This window comes from Liolophura sinensis, chromosome 6, assembly GCF_032854445.1.
Source record: "Liolophura sinensis isolate JHLJ2023 chromosome 6, CUHK_Ljap_v2, whole genome shotgun sequence".
NCBI classification, from domain to species: domain Eukaryota; kingdom Metazoa; phylum Mollusca; class Polyplacophora; order Chitonida; family Chitonidae; genus Liolophura; species Liolophura sinensis.
In genome coordinates this window covers 11,838,641-11,863,614 of record NC_088300.1, presented here as the reverse complement: position 1 = coordinate 11,863,614, position 24,974 = coordinate 11,838,641, and the positions used below count along the sequence as shown (strand labels likewise).

Below are 24,974 nucleotides of genomic sequence, written 5' to 3'. Positions count from 1 at the left end.
ATGTCATCAAGATATTCTCTTGCTGCATCGACTGTAGATTTTTTCAAGAGGTTTGTTAGCTAGTTTGTTTGCTACTTCAGTCTGGTTTCCCCACCCTCGAACCTGACAGCCGTCATGTACATGTAACTGAGAAATTTTTGAGAGCAGAATTTAACACCAATCAAATAATTATCACAGGATTGAAGCATAAAGTTGAAACCATCATAGATATAAAGGCATTGTTATTAGTGAGCAGTATGGATACCTCTGAAGTCCCCCTGGCATCAGGCCTGCTGACTCAGACAGTTGAAGGTCTGACTTGTAGAGATTACCTGGGGTCAATCGCAGAAAGTAGTCCTAGCCTAAGTACCATGGTAACATGTATTTTAGCCTACAATGACTTTGTTCAAGTGGCTCCATGACCAAGGAGTTTACATGCTCAAATCCAGCTCTCATAGGTTTGATTCAGCAGATTCCCTCAGACATATGACTCACTGCCATCATATACATAAACAATTTTCACTGTTTCCGACACCTCAGTGGCAAAAAGCGGGGCATGACACATGGATGGCCATTTGCTAATTCCAATGTTTAAAACAAACCACGTATATGGTGAGCATAAGTGTGCCTTGCATTTAAGAAAGTTTGCCAACAATTTGCCAAAGGTTGGTGGTTTATGTTGTGCACTCCTGTTTCTTCCACCCATAAGACTGACCAACATTATAAGTGAAAAAGTCTTGAGTAATAAATAAACAACAATCAAATAATTATAACAGATTTTTAACTGTATGCACACTTCTATAAGCTGCCGGTGTTGAAGCTACACAAGGCGGAAAGAAATCTCCAGTACTCTCATCCACAGAAAGACTGTCAAGTGATGGTATCCTTGATACCATGTATCTTAAACAGAGAACTACAGTAATACTGAATTGAATTTTGAACTGAATGTTTATTCACCATACACACTTATATGTATTATGGCATATCTTGTAAATGGCGGGAATAAAGTCCAAGGGACTTGTTCTATTCCTGACTCATTATTATCAAACAACAATACATGCTTGGTGAGGAGCGATAATATAAATATGTTCCAATATTATTTTCTATGCATCGATATTTTCACTTTGCAGGCCATGCAGAAATGCGACTAGACCAAATGTATGGGTTTACAATGCAGGTAACAGTACAGTAAACAGCCTGTAATTTCAAGGCATTTTTCTGATTTCCTCTTCCTGCTTTATAATATGCAGTACAGAAGACTGATTAGCTAGTGAAAAACACTCTTAAGTGATCTACTCCAAATGACATTTCAATTGATTTTTGACAAACATGGTATAGCATCATTAAAAGTGAACAAAATATTCAAAAATACAAAATACGTTCTCCATGTCTTATTCGTGGGTGAACACTCCTTTACACTCCAGGAGTATCCCTATTGTGGGCACGATCAGTGATCTGTTAGTTGAGGGGCCAAATCTGTCTGTCCTCAATCAGCAACAGCAACTGAACATTTTGATTTACAGTGCATATATATTCAAACAGGCATTCCTGGGCCCCTGTTTTTTTGAAGCAGTTGCAAACTTCACCTGGCATAACACCCATGGTAAAACAGATATTAGTCACTATGACATTATTATTTATTTATTTGATTGATGTTTTACGCCATACTCAAGTATATTAGTCACTATGACAACTGCGCTTGAGGCAAAGTTTTGTATACCGCGCCCTCAAATTACATAAAACTGAACAGGCTACAGCTGTCCAAGATTGGCACATATATATACATATATCTGACTTTCACATATAAAAGCTAATAACAAAAACTGCATACAAAACATAAGCCAAAATCAGCGATGTACACAACCAGCATTTCACCAGATGTTGAAAATCTACTCTCCACTTGGGACCAAGCTATGTAATGATTGCTACAGCAGACTTAACTCCATGTCTACCTGAAACGTGAGGACTGTCACTTTATCATGTGGAAGTTTTGTATCATCTAAATAACCATTCAATAAGTGTCAGTCAGATGCTTCATCTTATTTCTTAATGTAGAATTACTGCCTTAAATACTTGAACAATATTTGCCTAAATACTTAAGCAAGCAAGCTCCAGGGCACGGGATGCAAATACCTATGTTTACTCAGTGACAGTCTTATTGCTCAGCTTCACCTTGTTCTGCTGAAATTTGAAATGGCCACAGCCAGAAATTTGACTAACCAATATCACTCAACCAGACAGGCAATGAGATCATCTTGCGAGATTTCCATTTCTTTAGTGTTTTGGAAAGTATGATTATGGCTTAACGCCACATTGGCAATATCTCAGCCAAACATATAGTGCTTTGGATGAAGGGACAGTTTCAGAATTTTGTTAATTCTATTTCACACTGGTGAAGAGCTAGCAGCATGCTTGTACACCTTAAGACGGGACCTCAATGATACAACCAACAGATGCCAGAGTCTACATGACAAGCTCCATCATACACTTCGTGTGTACATGTGCGACTTGTCCTTCATTTAAGGTGGTTATACCAGAGATACTTGACAAAAAATCCATCACAGCAAAATGTGAATTTTTGCTGTTAATTTTAAAACGGCCCAAATACATACCTTTCACACAATACCAGCTCCGGCTGTGCACCAGTTACCAATCAAAGTTGGTATTAAACTTCCTAAAATTTATACATCCGGTCACATAACTTTTTTCAAATTTCAGAATCATTTTAGCACTATAAGTAGTACAGGTACAAGTGATATTTACTGAAAGGCAATAACTTGGGCTATTCTTTGCAGAAGAATGTGGAAAATTTTATTTAAATAGAAAATAGGGACTTTTGCGTTAAAATCTCTGGTACAGCCCCTGTATTTTTTAGATAATGCCTGTTCTGGAACCCCAGAACTTCACATAGAATGAATGTCAACAACTGATAAGATGGACTTAATGGTTTACTGATTGATTGATTGGTGTTTTAATGCCTGTACTAAAGAACAGTACCATGTACGTATATATATATATATATATATATATATATATATATATATATATATATATATATATGGCTATGGCACACTTTGATGGTGTCACAAACAATAAAAAACATTCAGATAATAAATATTTTGACATCATTTAACCAACTGACTTTGAATAGGCCATATTTCCTCACATCTGTGATAAGTTTTTTTTATCAAACAAACACAACATGAATGTATCATCAAGAGTGTTTGATCATTGTGATAAACACAACAATAAAATGAATTGACGAGGATCACCTTTCATCTGATTAATACATTTTACATCCTAATGCCAACTTTATTTATTGAGTGGTCCAGAAAAACAATAACCTCTCATACTCATAAATTTTCAAAATGCTAAAATATAAGACCTTGATATTTCACACATCATTAAGAATATATATTTGATATTTCATGAAAATTTTTCGGAGTAATTGGCGAGATAGTAATAAAACAGCAACATATTTAAAAGTATATTTAAAATGTCTAATGTCAGACTGAGACTGTGTCTGTGATGTAGTACTCTTTTAAATTTGTGGCCATCTGCAAGTGTGAACTTCTATAAAACATGTCCAATATCCATTAAGTAATGTTGAGAAATATCCAAGTCTTATGTTTAAACCATTTGGAGTAATTGCATATGAGGCAAGCCTATCATTTTTCTAGCCCACCCATTACATCTAAATGCCCCTGGATTATCTCCCTTGAGTCCAACAATTCCATGTACAGTACTTGTTTTGTGTTATGCACTTTCTATCCATGGAAATGACCGAATTACATCAGACAATACTGACAACCTACAGCTGACTATTTCCTAGCTATTTATTCAGCGGTAGTGCGTCCTTGACACGTTGAGGTATCCTTTGGGCATACCATTGGTGTGATGAGGCTGGAGGAGGTGTGGCTAACACGCCGCCTAGGTTACGTTTCTCCACGCCTTTGTGGTACATTATTTGGTTGCCGTGCATGTCAGTCAAAGTCCCACCAATGGCGTGAAGCACAGCCTCAGGTGCACATGTATCCCACTTCTTACAGCCAGGACTGGCAAACACATAGGCATTAGCTTTGCCCTCAATTAGCAAGAGAACCTGAAATGTCAAATTTTGAACAAATTAGTCTATTTCAAGATCAAAGAGTCTACATGCAGTATCTATGTCAAAAACCTTACCTACCCAGAAATTACCTACATTTACTTTTACAAGTGGTCTTACTTTTCACGATGCTCTGGAGATGCTAACAGGAAAAGACATTAAATTACACCTTCCTTAAAAACAAGACTATGTTTGCCATATCCTTTCTCTTTCCAAAAAAAAAACAGGGTATGTTTCGGGGTATTATTTTAGGAAATAAAACAATATAGGGATTTCCAAGAACCTAATATTGTGTGGATACAAATTTTTAAAAAATCTATCAAAAGGCCGATAAAACCTTAGGGCCTTTATGGTGGGTGGTTGGTCAGGTTACACCTAATGAGCTTACTATTCCAGCATACCTTATGTCCTGCTCCTCCCACCCGCAACACTTCTGTGGGTTGACATGCTTCCACAGCTTCAGTCACGATGGGATTAGAATGTGACCTGGTTGTTGTGATAATATTCTTCCCTTCAGGGGGGTTGTTTCTTTCAAAGCCAAATGCTCCTGCAATGATGAAGTTGTTCAGTGTTTTAACATATCTGTCTTGATACAGCTCTGGCTGATCGAGAAGATTAACAGTTGCTCGCAGAAATTCTCATGCTCTTGACCACTGAGGTGGCATGTTTGAATCTACCTTCTCCTAATCTAACTGCAGCCTCAGAATGTTTGTCAGGTGTCTGACAGAGGTCAGGGGTTTTCTATAAGGTTCTCTCCACTTAACCTGAGACTAAATTACAGATGTTCTATTAGTCTCACACTTAACTAATACAGTGTATAACAGATTGCCTTCATATGGGACAATGTTCGAATAACATTTTAAATACGAATCATTAAATACAACAAACAACTGTTTTTGACAGACAACTATAAAAAGCATGTGGCAATCCACATACATGCTACACCACATCAAACTTAAATGAAAGCCCAGGTTTCAACTCAGGTGAAAGTTTTGGACATATTTTCTCACTTTTTGACCTGACGCTGTTCCCAAAAGCCTGCAAACTTTCTCATTTGCAAGCACTTAAATTACAAGAATTTGCTGTATTCCATGCTTATATTGGTTATATTCCTCAAACAGCAATGCATGTTCATTTATCTACCTTGAGACCCAGATGATGACAAGCACACATGAAACTCTATGAAAGCTTATTTGGGAAACCCTTTACTCTGCTGACACTTACCTAGCCCAATGACTCCCCAGATGACTCTGCCTAGTTTCTCTTCTATGTTCAGTTGATAGTTGTAGTATGGCTGACAAATAACCCCAGCTTGAGCCTTCCCCTTGACAGCTATCCCAATCAACACAGTCACATGATCCAGCAAACCTAAAAACAGAATCACTTTCAGATTACAACAAAATTTATACATAATTTGGATTCATGGCTTGACAACCAATGTACTAATGGTAAAAGCAATAGTAATAACAATCTTAGAGCACTATTTAAAGTGAACATAAAGTCTGTCACTATACATGAATAGAAAAAAGGATATTGGACACAGTTATCACAGAAAAATATCTAAAAAATTCAATGAAATATTGGAAGCCGAGAAGATGAAGTTCAGCATTGGAGATATGGCACGGACAGACAATTCACTCCCAGTAGCCATGTTGTAGAAGCCCTGATGAACTTGGCCAATCAATAGTGCTGAAGGCAACATGTGATAATTGGCTGTCACGTCAAAAAACCTAGTAGTTTTCGACTGTCAGTGTGAGGTCTTACAGGGGATAGACAGATATCAACGCAATAAGATGGATTTTGCTGTTAGTTTAAGTGTTAAACTGCTGCATTTTGGACTACACATTTATGAGCAAGAAACTGAGAACGGCAGCTCATGTTACAATGCGTACGTGTTGGGCAGGAGACTGTCCTTACTTGTCCTGGTGAGCTGGCAAGAAACCCTTCTTGGGGAGAGTCACTACTTGAAGAAAAATATTGTGACAATGCATTACTTTTCCTTAGCAAAGTCAAACTTGTTACGAAAATATCTTCCCAAAATCTGCATGACAGAGTGTTCCAAATCACAAGGTCCTGCTATGTTTGGTAGGTTCCTTGATGTGGGTACAGCCAGCTAGGCCTAATGCTTAGACCCATGTAGAACGAGAATGAGATGGTAGGGGAGAACTCCTAGGTTTTGTGACTTCACTCAAGTTAGCTATAAAGTGGCAAAATGGCGTCACCAAATGAGTCGGTTGGTACTGATGATCATTTGCTATTTGTTTTCTTGATAAACAGTGTAGAATTTTAAAAATATTTTTAGAACATTTCTGGTAAACTACTTCATTAATTAATTCAGATTTAGTAGCTGACTTTATGTTTACTTTAATGAAAGCAGCTGGACGACTTTATATAGTTTCTCAACCAAACCTTAGCCACATTTAACAAAATGACCAGAGAACAGAATGGTAAACAATGGGTTATTTATAAGCAACATGCATGGCGTTCCCTGAAAAAAAAAACAACCATCATAGCTGGAGTAACTACTAACCTTGTGTATATTCAGCTGTTCCATCTAATGGATCCACCCATATAACCACCTATAAATATAGTTATAAATATCATTATATCATTATATCATTATACAAATAAGGCCTGCACCATCAGGTACATCTGCAGGGAAATACTCCTATACAAAGTCGATTGTATTTACAGTCTAGAATAATTCTGGGTTCTTGCGAGGCAATGCTGTGAAGCTATCCATTTTACATAAATCCAATCCTTAACATTTTGTGAATATTCAGTTTTCAGTCATAGTGATAAAAGATTTGTCAATGGACAGACAGAGAGACAACTGCAAATAACCTGCAGAAATATCCCATCCACTTATCAGTCCTAGGAGCAATGAAATGAGAAGACAAATTACATCTTCATCCCTGACATCTGTGAGGTTTTCTGGGCAGACCCTTTGAAGGGACACCATCATCAAGCTTTAGGGATTCTATATCCTGGTCAACCTTCTCGTTAGGATCAAGTTGCTACAATGCAAGAAGAATATAACTACCAGAGTGTACTTATAATAATACCTATACGCATGTTGGGACAGATATCAATCTTCTTCTTCTTCAAATGCTAGTTTACAGACGATTACTTAACAGTGGTCACCTATGCCATGCTCCTGTATAATTTCCCTCCTTTCTTTTCAAATTAATGTTATCTTTCTCCATACACGTTGTGAAAAAAAAAATCAACGTGATTTACTACTTATATTTTTGCAATGTTTATTGCACAGAATTGTAATTTTTTATTAAACTTAGCTTCAATGAATATCCACCATCAAATACTGGATGTTAGATCCAAGTTTTACTTTTACGATTTATTTATCTCAAAGTAATTACCAGAATTAATAAAAATGTAAGATCTCCTCCACCATACCTCCTCCCCCAATAATGACGACTTTAGGGAAATGCTTCTGGAGAGACGCCATGATGCATCTCTGTGCTGCACGGTCCGCTTCTGTCTGTAAGTCATTCTTACCCTTCAAAAGAAATACACCATTACTTCCACACCTAATCCTGATTTTTACTTACTCATGCAGGGTCAAATACAAGGACATTTTGATGCCCTTTACACATTTAAAGTTAAATTGAATATTCTAAAAATATACCGAACACCAGATTTCACAGGTCTACCATTATATTGAATATTAATCATATTTGTATTTAATCATAAGCAGTTGGTGTGAGTTTGCAAATCTTCCACCTAAGGTAACAAAGATTAACTTTAATTTAAAATTTATAACCAGGGCTAATGGCATTAGTCAGCAAACCAGCTACGCTTCATTGATTTGCCAAATGGCCTCAAATATATGTAAGCAAAGATTATTGTATCTGATACTGATAAAAAATTAAGCTGACAGATTTCAGTTTCCAAGACATATTATGTCACATAATTATTAATCTTAACATCACCTCCAAAACAAATAATGAAGAAAATTATAAATGCTGAGCAGTAGGCTGAATTTGAACACCTGTCACAGACATTTTGATTACACACTGATCCAATATCTATTCAAAAATATATCAATCTGAACGAGAGTGAACTGACAACAACATATGGACAAAATTCAAACATTATGAACACAACTGATGAAGAAAACATTAAGGCCAACTTCTCGGTCATATATTCAGTTATTTATTTTTTTTAAAGTTTCCCATAATTATTATGATTTTAAAACATTCTGCCAGATTTGGTTTAAGATTGACAGTATGCCTATACACTGAGAAGAATCTATTTTACACTTCCATGATCCACCTAACAGAGAATTGTGAATGACAAAAATGTAATATACATGTCTCTTTATTTAACACATGTGAGCACAAACATTTATGTGTACAATTTACCATTTCAATCCCCGTGAATCAGATGTAGATGTGCATGTACAGGCTACTTATAGCGAATTTACATGTGACTGGGTGTGTTAAGAAATATATTATAGGTTTTTGGACCAAATAATTTGCGCTCAGACATGAGTATAAGTCAGATAATTGAGGAAGGAGACAAGATCATTATTCACCTTCATTCACAATAAAATATCAGAACTGAGCAAAATTTTAGCACACATATAGGTGACATCCAGGATGTAAATAAATAGGTTTTTCGACACGCAGCAAATAACTCTGTAGCTAGTAAAACTCAGCAGCAAAATTCACCCAAGGCCGAATGTGTCCATAACAAAACTATCAAAATCGAAAATGACAGGCACAGATCTTACCTTTTCCACAATGCCCAAGTCCCCTTTCTTCATCACACTGCGAACAACCTTGGCTGCTTTAGCAGAAGCAGCAACAGAGGCCGAAACGATCCGCATAAGCAGTGGGAAGGCTGATGTCGCTGCCATCTTGACTAAAATAATGTTACCTGTTGCTTCCCACGCGGATGTTTCAATATCGAAATACTAATGAAGCAAGTTATGTATCAGCAAGAGCAATGTACGAGTCAATTTGTAAGAGGTCAACTCGTGCGATGATGTCGTAAAAGACATTAACCTTAGATTAACTCCTAAACTACGCAGCTGGATATTTCACACGTGGCCGTATCAATTCGTCACATCGGGGTTAATAGTTTTCTAACACGAATAGAGAAAAATCCATCTTTTATTCAATCCATAGCGACATTCTATCGAAGAGCGGAAAGTTGAACGGCCTTGGCCTTGGTGGGAGGTGACAGGAAGCTCTTCAAGGACGATGACATGTCATCGAACGGCAACAACAGCAACACGGAGGCAAAATGTGGTCGTTCTTTTCATCAGATCCAGCGAAAAACTTTAATTATGAGCTTTTAGACAGAGTTGATGGACTGGTGGACAAGTCGGTGTGGAGGCTTCATAAAGGAAAGAAAAAAGTAACTTTAAAGAGTTAATGAAATTTTGTTTATCCGCTTTGTTTTATTTTTATTTTTTTAGTGAATTAATTATTTTGTCAGTGTTTCATCGGCTATGTGAGAATGTGTCACTGCACGTAATTATCAGCTGATGATATTTGTAGGCTACTGATATTGCATCAGTGAAAGAGATTATTTAAAATTAATGTAGCAATCAATTTTCATAAATTTGCCAGATATTGACGTGCTAATACATGTAGAGTATTGCGGTAACTCCAACAAAAGATACAAGGCAATGCATGATTCAATATTTCGGTTTTATTTAAACCATTTTCAAGAATAAATGAAATTGCGCAAGATGGCATATATATATATATATATATATATATATATATATTATATATATATATATATATATATATATATATATATATATATATATATATTATATATATATATATATATATATATATATATATATATATATATATGCCATCTGCCAACAAGAGCTTAAGTTAACAGGTATATTAACAGGCCACAATGTAGATGTAAACAAATGAATAATTATCAAAATAAATGAGTGATTTACCAAACAGTGAGTGGGTGACACTCAAGTATAAAGGATAGCTGGATCAGTGGAGATGGAAATACTTATACGTGTAGTTAATTGAGATGTAAATGAGTGTCTGATTTATTTCTGGTTGGTCTATAAACATGTCTGATATTTTGCAGGTTGACTTGTGCTGTGGTGATAATTCAGTAATCTGAATGTTCCCCCTCATTAGTTTTGATTCTGACATTCAGTTTGACATACGACACTAATATGACATACGACACCCACCATATAGCCTATTTTTGGATTGGACTGGATTAAATCCTCCCATATTTCTCACCTCTTCAAGTACTCTAGCTACCGTTCAGTATCTGCAGGTTGGATGATGACCCCAGAGATGACTAAGATGTGAAAACCAGAGCATCAACATTTATCTTGTTGAACTATTAATATTGCCCTAAAGCTACAAATAGTGAAGTGTCACTACAGATACTATTTCAGAATCAGTGACATATTTCAAGTGAGACATATTAAAATGTGATTTAGCATCCTAATGGGCCTACAAGCATCAGCAAAACTAGTAAAAGCTGAAAAAAATGAAAAAGCCAGAATATTGTCTCAGGGATGCAATAATTGAGCAACTTGTACACTCTATGTTTTCTTCACAGGCAACTGGTGACCCAGTTTCTGTGTTTGTGTTTGAAGTAAAAGGCAGTAGTGATGCTCAGGTAAGTGTACTAGTAACTGTGAATTAGGGTTTGGTTCGTACCCTCTTCACCTCTGACTGATCAATAGGGGAGTTTTGAGTTGGAACTCTTTTATCGACGAAGGTAGAAAAAGTCCAGCTGTATCATGTGATCTGTCGAAAATGTTAGGCAATTATTTTGGATCACTTTCACTATAACATGGGTTAAAAAGTCATTTAGATTAAATGAATGATGGAGAAAATTGAGAATCTGAATGTATGTGAACTTCAGAAGTTCCTAACAGAAAGAGGTGCCATTTGTACCTCTGGAAAAGGGTGAGACAGGTAATCAGTAAATTAATGTCAACAAAGATTGCCTCAGCCTAACATTTTTCACAAGTCACATGACATTTTAGGACTGTTTTTATTTTTTGACGGCAAAAGAGGTTCAACTCGAAACTCCCCAATTGACAAAGCTATTTATTTTCTAACAGTGTCTTTGGGAGTTTTGTTCTCATTGAATGTCATTGAAAGAATTATTAGCGGGGATTCCATGTGTAAGTGCAATGTTTTATGAACAAGTGTGAAAATTAGACTGTACCCTGTAAGTGTGGTGTATATATAATGACAGCGACAGGGTAAATATAATGTAAGACAAATGTAGGGTTCATTTCACTGGTCAGTGGTTGTATTGCCACAACAAGGCTGTGGTATTACCAAACTGGCATTAGGTCATAAACATTCATTCAGTTCTATTTTGGTATTTAAATGACTGTGAGCATCAGTAGGGCAGCATCGAATTACCTCCCTTCAGGTGACTCTCCCATTTAAGGAGTGCATTTGTAGGAGTAAGCTGTGGTCAGAAAATGGCTGATGGCTAGTATTGAAATTAATGTTACATGTAGCTGAAGAACTAGCTTTAAGACAGATTTAAATGTTGTATACCTGTTGGAAGTCTAGGATAAACATTATGCATTTTTTTAATGCATTCAGGGGTAATTCAGAAATCCTGTCACTACTTAAATACAATAGACTGCTTTGGCAAACTCTGTGAAATGTTATATATTCTAACTTTAAGCTGAAAAACATGGACTTCAATTTAGAATCTCTCTACATTTCTGCGACTCTCAAAGACTGATATTGTGCTTTTTTTTTTGACATTCTATTGTCTAGAAAATATGTGTGATTGTAGTGACATAACCTACATAGTCAGTGCTTTAATAGGCGATGTCCCATTTCTCATAGTTTCACGCCTCAAAAACTAATTTCGAGTTACATCATAGTGGCTGCTGTAACAAGGGAGGTAATTCAGAGCAGACCTATACATGTAAATGAATTCCTGGTTAACAACTGTGTATGAACATGTATGTATTTCTTATTTATGTCAGGTGCAAATTGCAAAGGCTGCATTCAAAAGGATTAAAACTCTACGACATCCCAACATTTTAACATATATTGATGGTCTAGAGGTGAGTCAGAGTAGTAGTTTGTATTAAATCAGGATGATCTAATTATTGTACAGTGTGGAAACAGGTATACATGTCTCTGTAACTGATAAAAGTAAGACAGTGTGGATTGTCGCGTCTAAACCAGCATGTCACCACCTCAGTTCATTAACTCTGGGGATGAAGTCCTGAGTCCTGCAAAAAGCACCATGAAAACCATGAAAAACAAATGATTGTGATTTTGATTGTGAAGCAGTGCAAGCTGCGTTATTATATTGTAACAGAAAATCTTCGTTTATATTTGTCGGGAATCTGTGAACTTCGTAAATCACCAATCAGTTTAAATAATCTTTAATGTAGTTCACAGTATGTAATGGATTTTAGTACATTTTGTGAAGTTCATGTAAGCTGTGTGTGGAAAGCAAATGTAAAAATACTGATTTGATTTCTGTGGTATGGATTTCATCAGTAAATATTGATGTGTTATGCCCTTTATGTAGTGTCACAAAACCCGTAAATAGATTGCCTGTGTGTGTGTAAAGTGTTGTTTAACTTCAACAACACAGTGGTTGCTTTCATACCATGAATATCGTTTTGCATAAATGACTGTGTTTATAGGGCCATAAAGCAATATGATTTTTGAGAAAAGTTATGAAAATTTGATGTGTAAACTCATGATGTGTAAAAGTTGACCTTGGAATGCGATAATTGAAATTAGCATGCAATTTGTAGAAGTTACCAGCTACTCTTGGTTGGTAATATATTCTGGTGAATAGGTGCATCTGTATTCCACGACTCCCAACTCGGTGTGCCATGCCCTGTCTGCTGGTGCTCCTAGTGCTGTTGCTCCAAGTGCTGTTAGACTATTTGTGTTCTGTTTGTAGAGTGACAAAGTGATATATATTGTAACCGAGCCAGTAACCCCACTAGAGACTTACCTGAGAGATAACAAGCAGAGCAGCACACAGAATGAGCTGGCCATTTCCTGGGGACTTCATCAAATTACAGTAAGTTCACTGTCTACACTGTCACATTGTCACATGAACTATAAAGAGGTAACTATACAGGGACAGGGGTTTGATCATAACCCACTTTCAAAGTGACAAATGGTATAGGTAGGGCACAGTTAATATGATATCTGTACAATGTGCCATAGAATAATCTAGAAACGTAATCTCTGAACAACAAGGCTCTGCATGATTTCAGACCCAAAAACCTTTGTGCCAACAGTTAAGTGAGCTAGTCTTCATTGGGCCATGAAAGAAATTAATAGATGAACAAATCTAACATTAGATCCGATTTAAACAGTACATTTTCACATTTAACACATTTTGCAAATGTTTAAATTAGTTATGATTTATTTATTTATTTGATTGGTGTTTTACTCCATACTTAAGAATATTTCACTCATAGGACGACGGCCAGCATTATAGTGGGAGGAAACCGGGCAGAGCTCGGGGAAACCCATGACCATAAGCAGGTTGCTGACAGACCTTCCCACGTACAGCCGGAGAGGAAGCCAGCATGAGCTGGACTTGAAATTAGTTATGAGGGTGTCTGATATCAATGTTATTGGCAGAGTGGTTAACATGCTAGTGCATTACCCAGGATGTTTCCCCTGGGGTTTGCCCGGTTTCCTCTCACCATAACACTGACCGTTGTCATGTAACTAAAATATTCTATATATTATAAGTATGGCATAATACAATAATCAGATAAATAAACAAATAAAGCTTGGGCTCAAGATACATGTGCAAGATCCTATACATCAAGATAAATAAAGTTGAGAGCATCCTTGTTTCTGTGTTAGTCACTTCTGTGTTATGTACTGCTCATATAGGTTAGCAGGTTTATACTCATGCATTGGTCACATTTTGTCTTCATGTTTTCACCTGTTGCAGAAAGGCCTGTCATTCCTTGTCTGTGACTGTAAGCTGATACATGTACATGTATACTCATACATTGGTCACATTTTGTCTTCATGTTTTCACCTGTTGCAGAAAGGCCTGTCATTCCTTGCCTGTGACTGTAAGCTGATACATGTACATGTATACTCATACATTGGTCACGTTTTGTCTTCATGTTTTCACCTGTTGCAGAAAGGCCTGTCATTCCTTGCCTGTGACTGTAAGCTGATACATGTACATGTATACTCATACATTGGTCACGTTTTGTCTTCATGTTTTCACTTGTTGTAGAAAGGCCTGTCATTCCTGGTCAATGACTGTAAGCTGATACATAACAATGTCTGCATGTCATCCATCTTTGTTGACCAAGCTGGAGAGTGGAAGCTTGGGGGTGTGGACTATATGTTTCCTGCCCAGGGGCCGGACAGTTACCCTCCAGTTAAGATCTTGCCCGCCCTGGAGCGATATGATCCTCCTGAAAAGACAGAACCTCGTGGTGGACCAAAAGGCGGGCCATGGTAAACTCTAAATATGCGTAGTAAACCCTTAATAAGATATTTTGGCCAGACGTGGTAGGAATACATTGGTAATTTTTACAGAGAAAGACAGGTTTTAGAAATAGTCTCAGGCTGCATGATATAAATATTTAAGTTTGTTTATTTAATCTAGATTGAGAAATCTTGCAGCTTAATAGCTTATGAAATGAGAAAGTAATTTATCATTGTGGATTGATTTTGGAATTCATCAGTTGAGCATTATTTATGTGTTGATTGTACAGTTCTCTTGTTCTACAGAATGCTAAAACAAAGTACTTTTAAATTTGTGGCTTTGCAATTGAAACCCCCCACTACATGCATGGTATTTTCTAAACATGAAGGTCAGCTGATATGTGGGGACTGGGATGTTTAATATGGGAAGTGTTCAATGGATCTCTGCCAGGAACATCATCTTTGAAATCCTTAGGAAAGGTATTATTAATGAATTGCCTGGAAAATTGGAATGTAAAATAATTTTACCTGTGTCATTGGATATAGTGTTAATCTTTATATGCCTGGTAATTGAAGTGAACGTTAACTTGGTATCCCTCACTCGTAAAACCATAAATTCATTAAAATTGAAAGAACATAAGTCTGAAGAAATATAAATTATATTGGTATGTAAGGATCTAGATTCATGATTGCATCGTTCAACACTTTCTTTTTTCTTCTATAGGTGCCAAAAAAACTTGGTACCAAACTATTGTGAATTAGTTGGTGCTAACCCAAAGTCCAGACCCAATCCAGCCAAGTTTATAGAGTCTTGTCGTAAGAAGGGAGGCTTCATGTGTAACAGTTTTGTTGACACGATGCTCTTCATGGAGGAAATACAGGTATGACAGTGATCAGTGTCTTTGTTGTTGGTTTCCATCGGAGTCTGTCAGCTTTCCTCCCACCATTATGGTGGCTGCCATGGTATAAGTGAATTATTCTTAGGAGTACGGCGTAAAACTCCTATCAGATAAATAAGTAAATAAATATATATAAACCAAGTGTCTTCAATGTCATATTAATACATATGCATCAATATTAGTCTTGTTTGTATGGATTTTTATCCTTTGAGATGATTAAAATCTCTGCAAATAGTGGCATGTAATATAAACACTGGTAGATTTTGAAGTTTAGAATGCTGGGTGATTTAAGTGAGGACAATATTATTGAATGTTTGAAGAGATGGGCATAGCTTTTGAGATGATATGAGGTCATATAAATACCCATTTCAGATAGTCAAATATTATCATTACTTGATAAAACATAATCCCTAAGAGCTGTACTTATATGTACTCCCTGTACTTTCCAGACCTTGTCTAACTTGTTATAAATGGTGTTGATATTGCCCTGACACTGGTGACAGTTTGCATGTAATCCTTTTACCGCTTCTTTCATGTGATATTTCGAATTTCTTGTGATTTTTTTCTTGTAGATTAAAGACCAGACAGAGAAGAATAAATTTTTTAACAGTTTGACTCCATCATTAGATTCCTTTCCATCTGCCATGTGCAAGCATAAAATCCTACCACAGCTGATAAATGCCTTTGAATATGGGAATGCAGGGTCCGCTGTGTTGGCACCACTGTTTAAAGTAAGATATCTGCCTTAGCATTACAAGAGTTATCTCCCTTCTTCCACATGACGAGCACGTAATGATCTATGGTCCTTTGGTTTAGGACATTATATGTTAACCTTAATCTCACTTTTATTTCAGGTGTTTGTCTGACTTTGTATAGTAGTTCATAATCTGCATAAGAGGTCATGAAAATTAATTTTATAAGACATTTGTCTAATTTGTTACATATTGTACATGTACGCATGTTGTAGCACTTAGACCATAACAGTTATTCCTTTATGTTAGATACATTCAAGTTGTACATGTTCTTCATTTGTTTAAAGTTTGATGAATTGATTATTTGCAAGTGTGAAGAAAGTGAATTTCACTTTGTTTCTTTTTTTCTCTCTTTTAACAGGTAGGCAAGCTTCTGGACACAGAAGAGTACCAGAAAAGGGTTGTGCCCTGCGTGATCAAACTGTTTACCTCCCCTGATCGTGCCACCAGGGTGAAACTCTTACAACAGGTAGTCATCGAAAGGTTTACAGTAGAATAAGCTATTGTAAATTAAATCTAATTTCAGACTTTTTTCACAAACTAACAGAATAACTGAAGATGAAAATCAGTTAAATAACATTTAATAGTTTGGAATAGAAATTAAATTATGTGGTTAAACTTCAGAGGTAATATTAGTCATAAGAGTTTTTTTTTTTCTTTGTTTTTCATTGATTGAATTTAAAAAATCAAAATGTGGTCAAAGTTCAAATACTTTAATGAATGTTCTTATTTTGCATCTTTGTTTTTTTTTTTTTTTTTTTTTTTTTGTTTAATTGAATATTGACCCTTTCCCTTGCAGATTGAATTTTTTATAGAGCACTTACAGCCGGACACGGTGAACAGTCAGATTTTTCCTCATGTTGTCCAAGGCTTCATGGATACAAATCCTGTGGTACGGGAGCACACAATAAAGGTATCAACTGATATTTCTTATGCACGCTGTTAGCTTTTGGGGGGAAACTTCTGCCTATAAATGAGGAAGGGCCCCTTGCTGGCTCATTGAGCTGTTTCCCTTTCTACAGGCTCTAGGTCAGGAATTAACCTGTTAGAATTTGGTATAAATTTGCATCTAGGTTTGCCCTCTAATGTGTCATTTCCGTCTGCACATAATGAATCCACTGACAGAAATTAACTTATTGCTTGTATTGCTTGGTGTATAATAAATAGCTTATTCAGTGAATACTGGCTGATGTGAGCGAGTAGTGTTTTTCTGTGGCCCCAGATAGGAACGATTCAGGACATATTTAATCAATTAATTTTTTTATAATACATCAAACGTCAGTCAATTTGGGAGCAAACTTTAGTCACTGAAAATAAAAAATTCGACACAAAAATTTGAGATAGTAAAAATAATGGTATGAGTGACGATAGAATATGCACAGAGAGAAAATTTGCAATGCCATTAAATGATGCCATGGTAACATCAGGTTGCAAATGGCGACGGGCAATATGCACGTTGATAATGGCAATATCCAATAAGAAACGCATGCAGCAGAATCGCCACTTGGTTACAATATTAGCAAACATGGAAGATGTATAATAAACTGTATTACGATTAGTCTTCTTGACACTCCACTGTTTCACTGGGTCAAAAAATGTGAAAATTGTTTCTCTTGCATTGATATCTTCCAGGCAATGTTACACATGGCATCCAAGTTAAATTATAAGAATTTAAATGAAGAGTTGATGAAACATTTTGCAAGACTTCAATCCAAAGATGACCAGGTATGTAAGTCAGAAACACAGGAAGGAATCCACATACATATTTGATTGCAGTTCAGACTATGCTAATAACAGCTGTGTAGGTTTAAGTCATCATTAACATACTACTGTTTGAATAAGGTTATTTTTTAACATTCTCCTGTTGCTACTTTGAGGCTTTACAGTTTCACTTAATCTACAGGATGTTAGTGGTTACTTCAAACTTGTTAAGTGATTTGTTTTCTTTTATTTTTGTATGTTTGTGGAAATATTTTTATATGGAATTAATGGTTTTTTGTGAGTGTTCGGCAACATTATACATATATGTGTGCCTAATGTTGTAGGGTGGGATCAGGACAAACACCACAGTGTGTCTGGGGAAGATCGCTGGATATCTCTACCCTCAGGTAGGAGTCATTTCTGACTAGGCAGATTAGGAGCTACCACATGAGCAATTCTAACCAACCCCTACCATGATTAGTATGTTCTTATGTTAAAAAAAGTCTTTTTTTAGATTATATCTGTGGGCCTTTGTGGCTAAGAGGGTTAGCAAACCAGCACAGCGCAATGGCCTGGGAGCCTCTCACCAATGGCCTACTGTGAATTCAAGTCCAGCTCTTTCTGGCTTCCTCTCCGGCTGTATGTGGGAAGGTCTGTCAGCAACCTGCAGATCGTTGTGAGTTTCATCCTGACTCGCTTTCCTCCCGCCATAAAGCTGGCCGCCGTTATACAAGTGAAATACTCTTGAATATGGCAGATGAAACATCTATCAAATAAATAATTAGATCACATCTGTTGTGGTAAATTTTTTAGCTTAGAAGTATGGAAATTAATGACAAATGCCTTGTACATTAAAAACCTGTGTCCAGTTTCATGAAGGTCTCTTAATGTTAGGAGCTCACAGCTACCTTGACGACATATTGCCTACAGTACTGGTTGCTGTGGTAGTTAAGTGAACGTAATGTTAAGTGTTTCATGAAAGTGGGCCCTGACCTCCAGTGAGAACTACATACAATCATATAAAAATCCAGATCTTAAATGAAAAATTTATTGAGTGAGGTTATTTTAGACTATAATCAAATATCCTGATCAATAAGTACTTAATAATAGAAGTAATACTTCTCCTGATGGTCTCTTTTTGTTCCTGACAGATCAGACAGAAGTTACTGTTGTCAGCTTTCATGCGAGCTGTGCGAGACCCCTTCCCACCCGCAAGACAGGCAGGCATTTTGGGCATGGCAGCCACACAAAACTATTATCTGCTGGCAGATATTGCGAGCAAATTACTGCCCACTTTGTGTTCTCTGACCATGGACCCAGAACAGAGTGTCAGAGAACAGGTAAGAGAGAGAACCCATCTAATGTCAAGCACCAGCCTTTTTGACCAAGCAGAATTTGAAGTTAAAATTTATATTTAATCCTGGACAAGCATAAAAGAGGTAGCTTTCTCTAGTGTTTGTCTCATTGAAGTGTAAAATTTGTGGGGATCTTTTAGTTTAAACTTATAGCAAGTTAACATTGGCAAGCTAGCCAGTGGCATAGTACCATGGAACTGTCTCGATAAAACATAGGTTACCAGTATAAATCAGTAAAAATATACATATTGCTTTTGTTTCATAAAAGTAGTCATTTGTAATTAATGGGGAAAAATGAATGATTCTGCCACATCAGCCATATTTCAGTCACATCCTGGTGATAAATGGGAAGAGCTTTGAAAACTGAATGCTGTGGATAGATCTTGTAGTGGAGAAGAATGTTTTACATTTCAGGCATTTAAGGCTATAAAAGGATTCCTGGGCAAATTAGAGAAGGCTTCTGAGAATCCAGATCTAATAGCAGAAATGGGTGAGTGAGTTGTAAGTTAAACTGTATAACATCCTGATTTGCCAGATTGTTAAAAGATTGTATTGTTGTTCACAGCAAAACACTGTATTGTTGTTCACAGCAAAACACTGTATTGTTGTTCACAGCAAAACATTGTATTGTTGTTCACAACTAAACACTGTATTGTTGTTCACAGCAAAACATTAAGATACCTTATTTATAACTAAGATGGCAGCATGTGTGTGTATCACACATGTGAAAGATTTTTACTCCACTTTCCACCACCCATGCATGAAAATATTGTTCAGTCAATAAACAACAGTCAAATATTATAAATAAAAATGTTTTTGTTAATTATGAATAAATTTGTTAGCTTACAGATTGTTTACTTGGGTGGTATTGTTCTGTTATTGGTATCATACCTGAACATTTTTCATTGCAGCCATGCCTTGGCTGTTGGATGAAATATAGTTTTATTATTCCATGATGCATCGTATATTCCAATCCTTGAATCCATTTTTTCCTTAGAGAAGGACGTGCACACAGGTGGCAGCTCAACTATGGGTGGATCCTCTAGTTGGGCGGGATGGGCAGTTTCAGGAATGAGCTCACTTACCTCCAAACTGTACAAGAAAGGAAGCTCACCCAAAAGCAGAGGTCAGAGAAACAACTGGTTGTCAACATATTGACCACAGCCACATTTCCAGACATGATTCACAAAGTGAACTGTCACAAGCTAAGTGCCTTTATGGCTGGGTTCCCACATGTTTAGTACCTACGTTCTCTTGGCCTCAGTTTGACAGGTGTGCCTATTGCAGAAATAACTGTATCTCTAAAATTTTGAGGAGCCTGTCAAGATACAACATTTCAGCAAATTGTCAGAATTAAGCTATTAGCCTAATAAACTGGAATGTGTCATGTATCATTTTGATTAGACTCTTTTTTCTTTGACCAGTTGATTGATTTCAAAATGTTGATTTAAAAATGTTCATGTAGGTGGTATTGGAGAAATCCCTAAACCAAAATCACCACCTAAAGCTGATCAGTCCTTGTCCAGTAAAACCCTGACAGCAGCGCCATCTGGAGACCAGGAGGAGGACCAGGAGGAGGAAACTGTGATAGGGCAAGAGGAGGATCAGGCTGGAGATGGGTGGGATGATGAAGACTGGGGAAACATGGACGTATGTAAATCAATCCGACAAGTTTGTAATGAGTCTCTTTGTGAAGTGCATTTTTTTCTACAGATGAAACCCTGTTCTGAATGACTTTGCATAATATTTGTGAGACAGATTTTTTTTCATTTATATAGTGTAGAAGTAAGCTCCTGAACCTAATGTGGGACTTAATGGGTTAAATCATTTTTTAATCTGGGTAAGATTTTAAAAATCCTGATTTCAACTTTATTTGTCTGATTACACATTTATACGAAAAAATGTATCACACCTTGTATACCTCTGTTTTTATTTAAAAATTTCTTCCACTTTTCCTTTGTCATTTTAATTATCACATTCACCGTAGTTACAAGCGAGGTTATTCATTGGAACAGCCAAGGTTCGTCTGAGGTTATGATTTAGCACGCGTGTTGCATAGGTTCAGTTCTGTATCAGACTTCATGACAGTGTCAACAATCTACAAGACATATGCAATGTACCAGACTAAGGCTGTGATGCTGAACTCTTAATGGTATTTTGTTTAATTGGTATCGTAAGGTGGATAGTACCTATACAGGTTGCTATACAGGTCTGTTTTGTGAAAATTTGAATAGATTTTATTGACTGTTGTGCACGCAATTTTCAGGATTTTGACTCAAGTGTTGCTGGAGAAACATCAGAAAAGCCAGAGCAGTCAAATGATGGATGGGATGAAGAGGACTGGGGTAGTTTGGAAGACACAGCTTCATCAGATCACCTTTCTGCCGGCAATGTAAGCTCAGTCGCACACACTTGTGTCAGACTAAATTCTACATTCAACTCTGCACTCTTGTTAATTTTGAGGATAATTGATCTTCAGCCAATTATCATTTACCACACTTCTATCTTATTCTTTCTCCTTTACATGAAACATGTTTTACGTGCTTATCATATCATTAAATAAAACAGAAATTCACCTACAACTTCATGGAAATTTCCACCAACAGAACAGCAGGGGGATTACCTGATTTATAAAAATTCCATAAAATGATACGTAATTAACTGTAGGGTTACATTGTATGTGTGTACATTATTTAGTGATCCTTGAATTTCATTTCTGTTTTACTAAAATTCTCCTCAATTTTGAATGACCTGCATGCACAGATTCTTGTCCATGATTGATTCATTTAACCTATCGTATCATATGCATGTGATATCTAAATTTTGTCACTTTGCTGACAAAATATCCTCAATCTATTAGACTTAATATGTAGAAAGACACTCATAGTTTTACAACAGATAGTAAGCAGTGGTTGTGGGATTCAACCCGAAGTCTAGCCATATCTAAAACTTTTAAATCAGCAATCTGGGTATTTACCTCGGTTGGTACTCACCATAAGAAGAATAGGCTACGAGGAGAGACTGTCTTGATATTGGAGGAAATATGGTTGAAAGTGATATTAAACCGCGATCAAAAAAAAAAATAAAAAAAATAGAAAAGGCAGATGAGCTTCATAGTGAAGTAAATACTCATGGGACTAGATTAAGGTTTTAAATGCTCAGACAGTGTTTCACTGATTTCATGTGATATATTTAGACTAAACATTTCCCAATGTGCTGTCCAGTCAGTGTGCTGTCAAGTCAGTGTGTTGTCAAGTCAATGTGCTGTCCAGCCAGTGTGCTGTCCTATAAATGTGGTGTCAAGCCAATGTGCTGTCCAGTCAATGTGCTGTCCAGTCAGTGTGCTGTCCAGTCAATGTGCTGTCCAGTCGGTGTGTTATCCAATCAGTGTGCTGTCAGGTCAGTGTGCTGTTCAGTCCAGTCAGTGTGTTGTCCAATCAGTGTGCTGTCAAGTCATTGTACTGTTCAGTCTGGTCAGTGTGTTGTTCAATCAGTGTGCTGTCCAATCAGTCACAACAAGATGACAGCATCGGTCAGCAAATCTGGCCTATTTCCACATGAAAGACAAGTGCTTGTGTAAACTGAATGTTCATGATGGGTAGCAACCATAACTGTAGCTTTGTGAACAAAGTCCGTCGATAAACCTGCTACAGAACATACACATGTATCACTTTCCATTGGAACGTTGATGGAAAATGTCCGTCGCTTATCTCTCTTTTAAGAGTCTTCTGTAATAACTGTCATTCATGTTTTAAAATATGTGTCAGTTTTTAGCGACATCATTGATGGTCAGATTTGCCAGCATCATGTCGTTAAATTAATTAATAAATTTATTAATTTATGATCAAACAAAAGTTACAAATTGCTTAAGATGCCAGAAATTTAAAAAGTATTAAGGTTGCCTGTGTTATGTTCTCACAGAGTGCAATGAAGTCTGGTGAGGAGGGTCAAAGTTCAGACTGGAACAGCTGGGGTCAGGAGGACTTCACGTCCACAGCAGACACGGGCCTCCCCTCCACCAGTGCTTATAACTGGGGACAGTCAGAAGACACTGACACAGATTTCTTCTCACAGGCCTTGAAGCCAGCTAAAAAGGTCAGATTTTCGTGATATTCCCTGTTCAGCCATAACCATTTCAGCTGTAATGTGTCATCAGCCAGTTTTGCAGGTTATGAAAATATACACATGTAGAGTTATGTGGTAAGAGTTTAGTTTTCAGTTTATTGTTGTACTCTATGCATATCAAACTAAGATCTTTTTATTCGCAGGCCTCTAAAATCGGCACTACAAAACCACAAAGTACCTCACAGTATAATCGACAGAAAACTCCTCCCAGACAAAGTAGTTCAAGTTCTGGCTATACCACTGGAGGTCAGGGGATGAAGGCCACAGCTGACGGGGGTCAGGAGAGTGGATGGGGTAGCAGTGGCTGGGGGGACTCAGATGACTGGGGGACAACTGGTGAGTAATTCAACCATTCAAGATGGTTGTATACAAGGTATATGTACTTTATGTATAAAGTTTCTTTCAAGATCATTTCACCTTCTTAACAAAGTTGTGAGGAAAGACAGTGTTTGTGACCAGTGTCACTGACCTCCTTAACATTCATCTTCAAAAATATGGTGGCACCCATGCAAGAATCATTGTTTTGAATGCCTCACACACTTGGAACATTAATTGTAATACCTGTAAACAGGTTAATAATACATGTGTAGTAAATTAACTGTTTTGGTTTTTTTTGGACCCAGCTTTAATCCAAAAATTGTCAGATTGACATTTGCTTTGAGAAGTCTGTAAGTTGAGCATGCACTTTACCTTTCTGTTGTTGACCACCCTTGTCATGAAAACAGCTGGATATGTTATCCTTTTTCATGTTCTTCAGATACGGATAATTCAGATGCTGCCCGTAAGAGAAGAGAGCGAGAGGAGAAAAAATTACAGCGACAAAAAGAAATGCAAGAAAAGCGAGAAGCGAGGAAGACTGGGGGTGCGCTGAAACTCGGTGCCAAAAAAATGAACCAAGCATGATCACTCCTGGTCAGTAGTAGTATTTATTGCACAGACTAGTCAAGGATTGTGAAAGCAAATGAGTAAAGTTAAAATCTGTTGACTGTTTTCTGTGTTCAGGCATAAGTACTGCGTAAAGCAAAAATCCCAACACTTATTACATCAATTCATACAGGCAGACAATTAAGTCTTGTTTGCCCCCAAATATTCCAAGGGTCATTAGTGCTCTAGTCCTGGTGTGAATGGAAAGGCTGCCTTGGTATTGTCCATGGTGCCACATTCTTAACACTTTGTCTTTGTACAGTGTATTCACATGATCATTTATGCATAATATGACAGTTTATCAGCCTGACAACGTTAGACAAATATCTACCAGAAATGGGTGTCTAAAATAACTGTGTGGCGTGTAACTAACAGAGAAATCCTGTGGGTTATTTCATTCTCACAACAAGTTATGTCTTCCTCTTATATGTAATGAGATAAATTTGTTGTACATTGTATGATGTAAAATAGCAGGAATGTCTTCCTGATGCCTTTCACCTTAGACTGTAAACTGGGCTAATCCTGTATCTCCTACTGACTGACCACAATGTCCCATTTCTAGTTCACTTCCATTAAAATATAAAGATTAATACAGATTTAAAATATAAATGCATCCATTAGGTTCATCCACGAAGAAGCTTGGTTGCTCTACGGATGGGTATTAATTTCATACACCTCACTTTGATTAATTCTAA

At 36.8% G+C, this 24,974-nt stretch overlaps 2 protein-coding genes across 2 annotated transcripts; one reads left to right on the top strand and one right to left on the bottom strand.

The window, feature by feature from the left end:
* Positions 1–3,214: 3,214 nt before the first annotated feature.
* On the bottom strand, positions 3,215–8,983 carry LOC135468492 (3'(2'),5'-bisphosphate nucleotidase 1-like). Its single transcript, XM_064746775.1, is given in 8 exon segments — positions 3,215–4,081; positions 4,486–4,631; positions 5,309–5,452; positions 6,615–6,663; positions 6,990–7,043; positions 7,045–7,101; positions 7,494–7,601; positions 8,838–8,983. Coding segments are annotated over 8 exon segments (954 nt in total). The 5' UTR covers positions 8,964–8,983; the 3' UTR covers positions 3,215–3,811.
* A 349-nt stretch (positions 8,984–9,332) lies between these two features.
* LOC135469402 (N-terminal kinase-like protein) lies at positions 9,333–24,562 on the top strand. Its single transcript, XM_064748039.1, has 20 exons — positions 9,333–9,466; positions 10,667–10,726; positions 12,072–12,152; positions 13,013–13,135; positions 14,327–14,553; positions 14,913–15,005; positions 15,251–15,404; positions 15,995–16,153; positions 16,536–16,643; positions 16,974–17,087; positions 17,807–17,899; positions 18,220–18,282; positions 19,027–19,215; positions 19,645–19,720; positions 20,228–20,356; positions 20,696–20,880; positions 21,497–21,622; positions 23,152–23,325; positions 23,499–23,691; positions 24,113–24,562. The coding sequence occupies exons 1-20, from the start codon at positions 9,353–9,355 to the stop codon at positions 24,256–24,258; spliced, it is 2,607 nt and encodes an 868-aa protein (XP_064604109.1). The 5' UTR covers positions 9,333–9,352; the 3' UTR covers positions 24,259–24,562.
* The last annotated feature ends 412 nt before the right edge of the window (positions 24,563–24,974 follow it).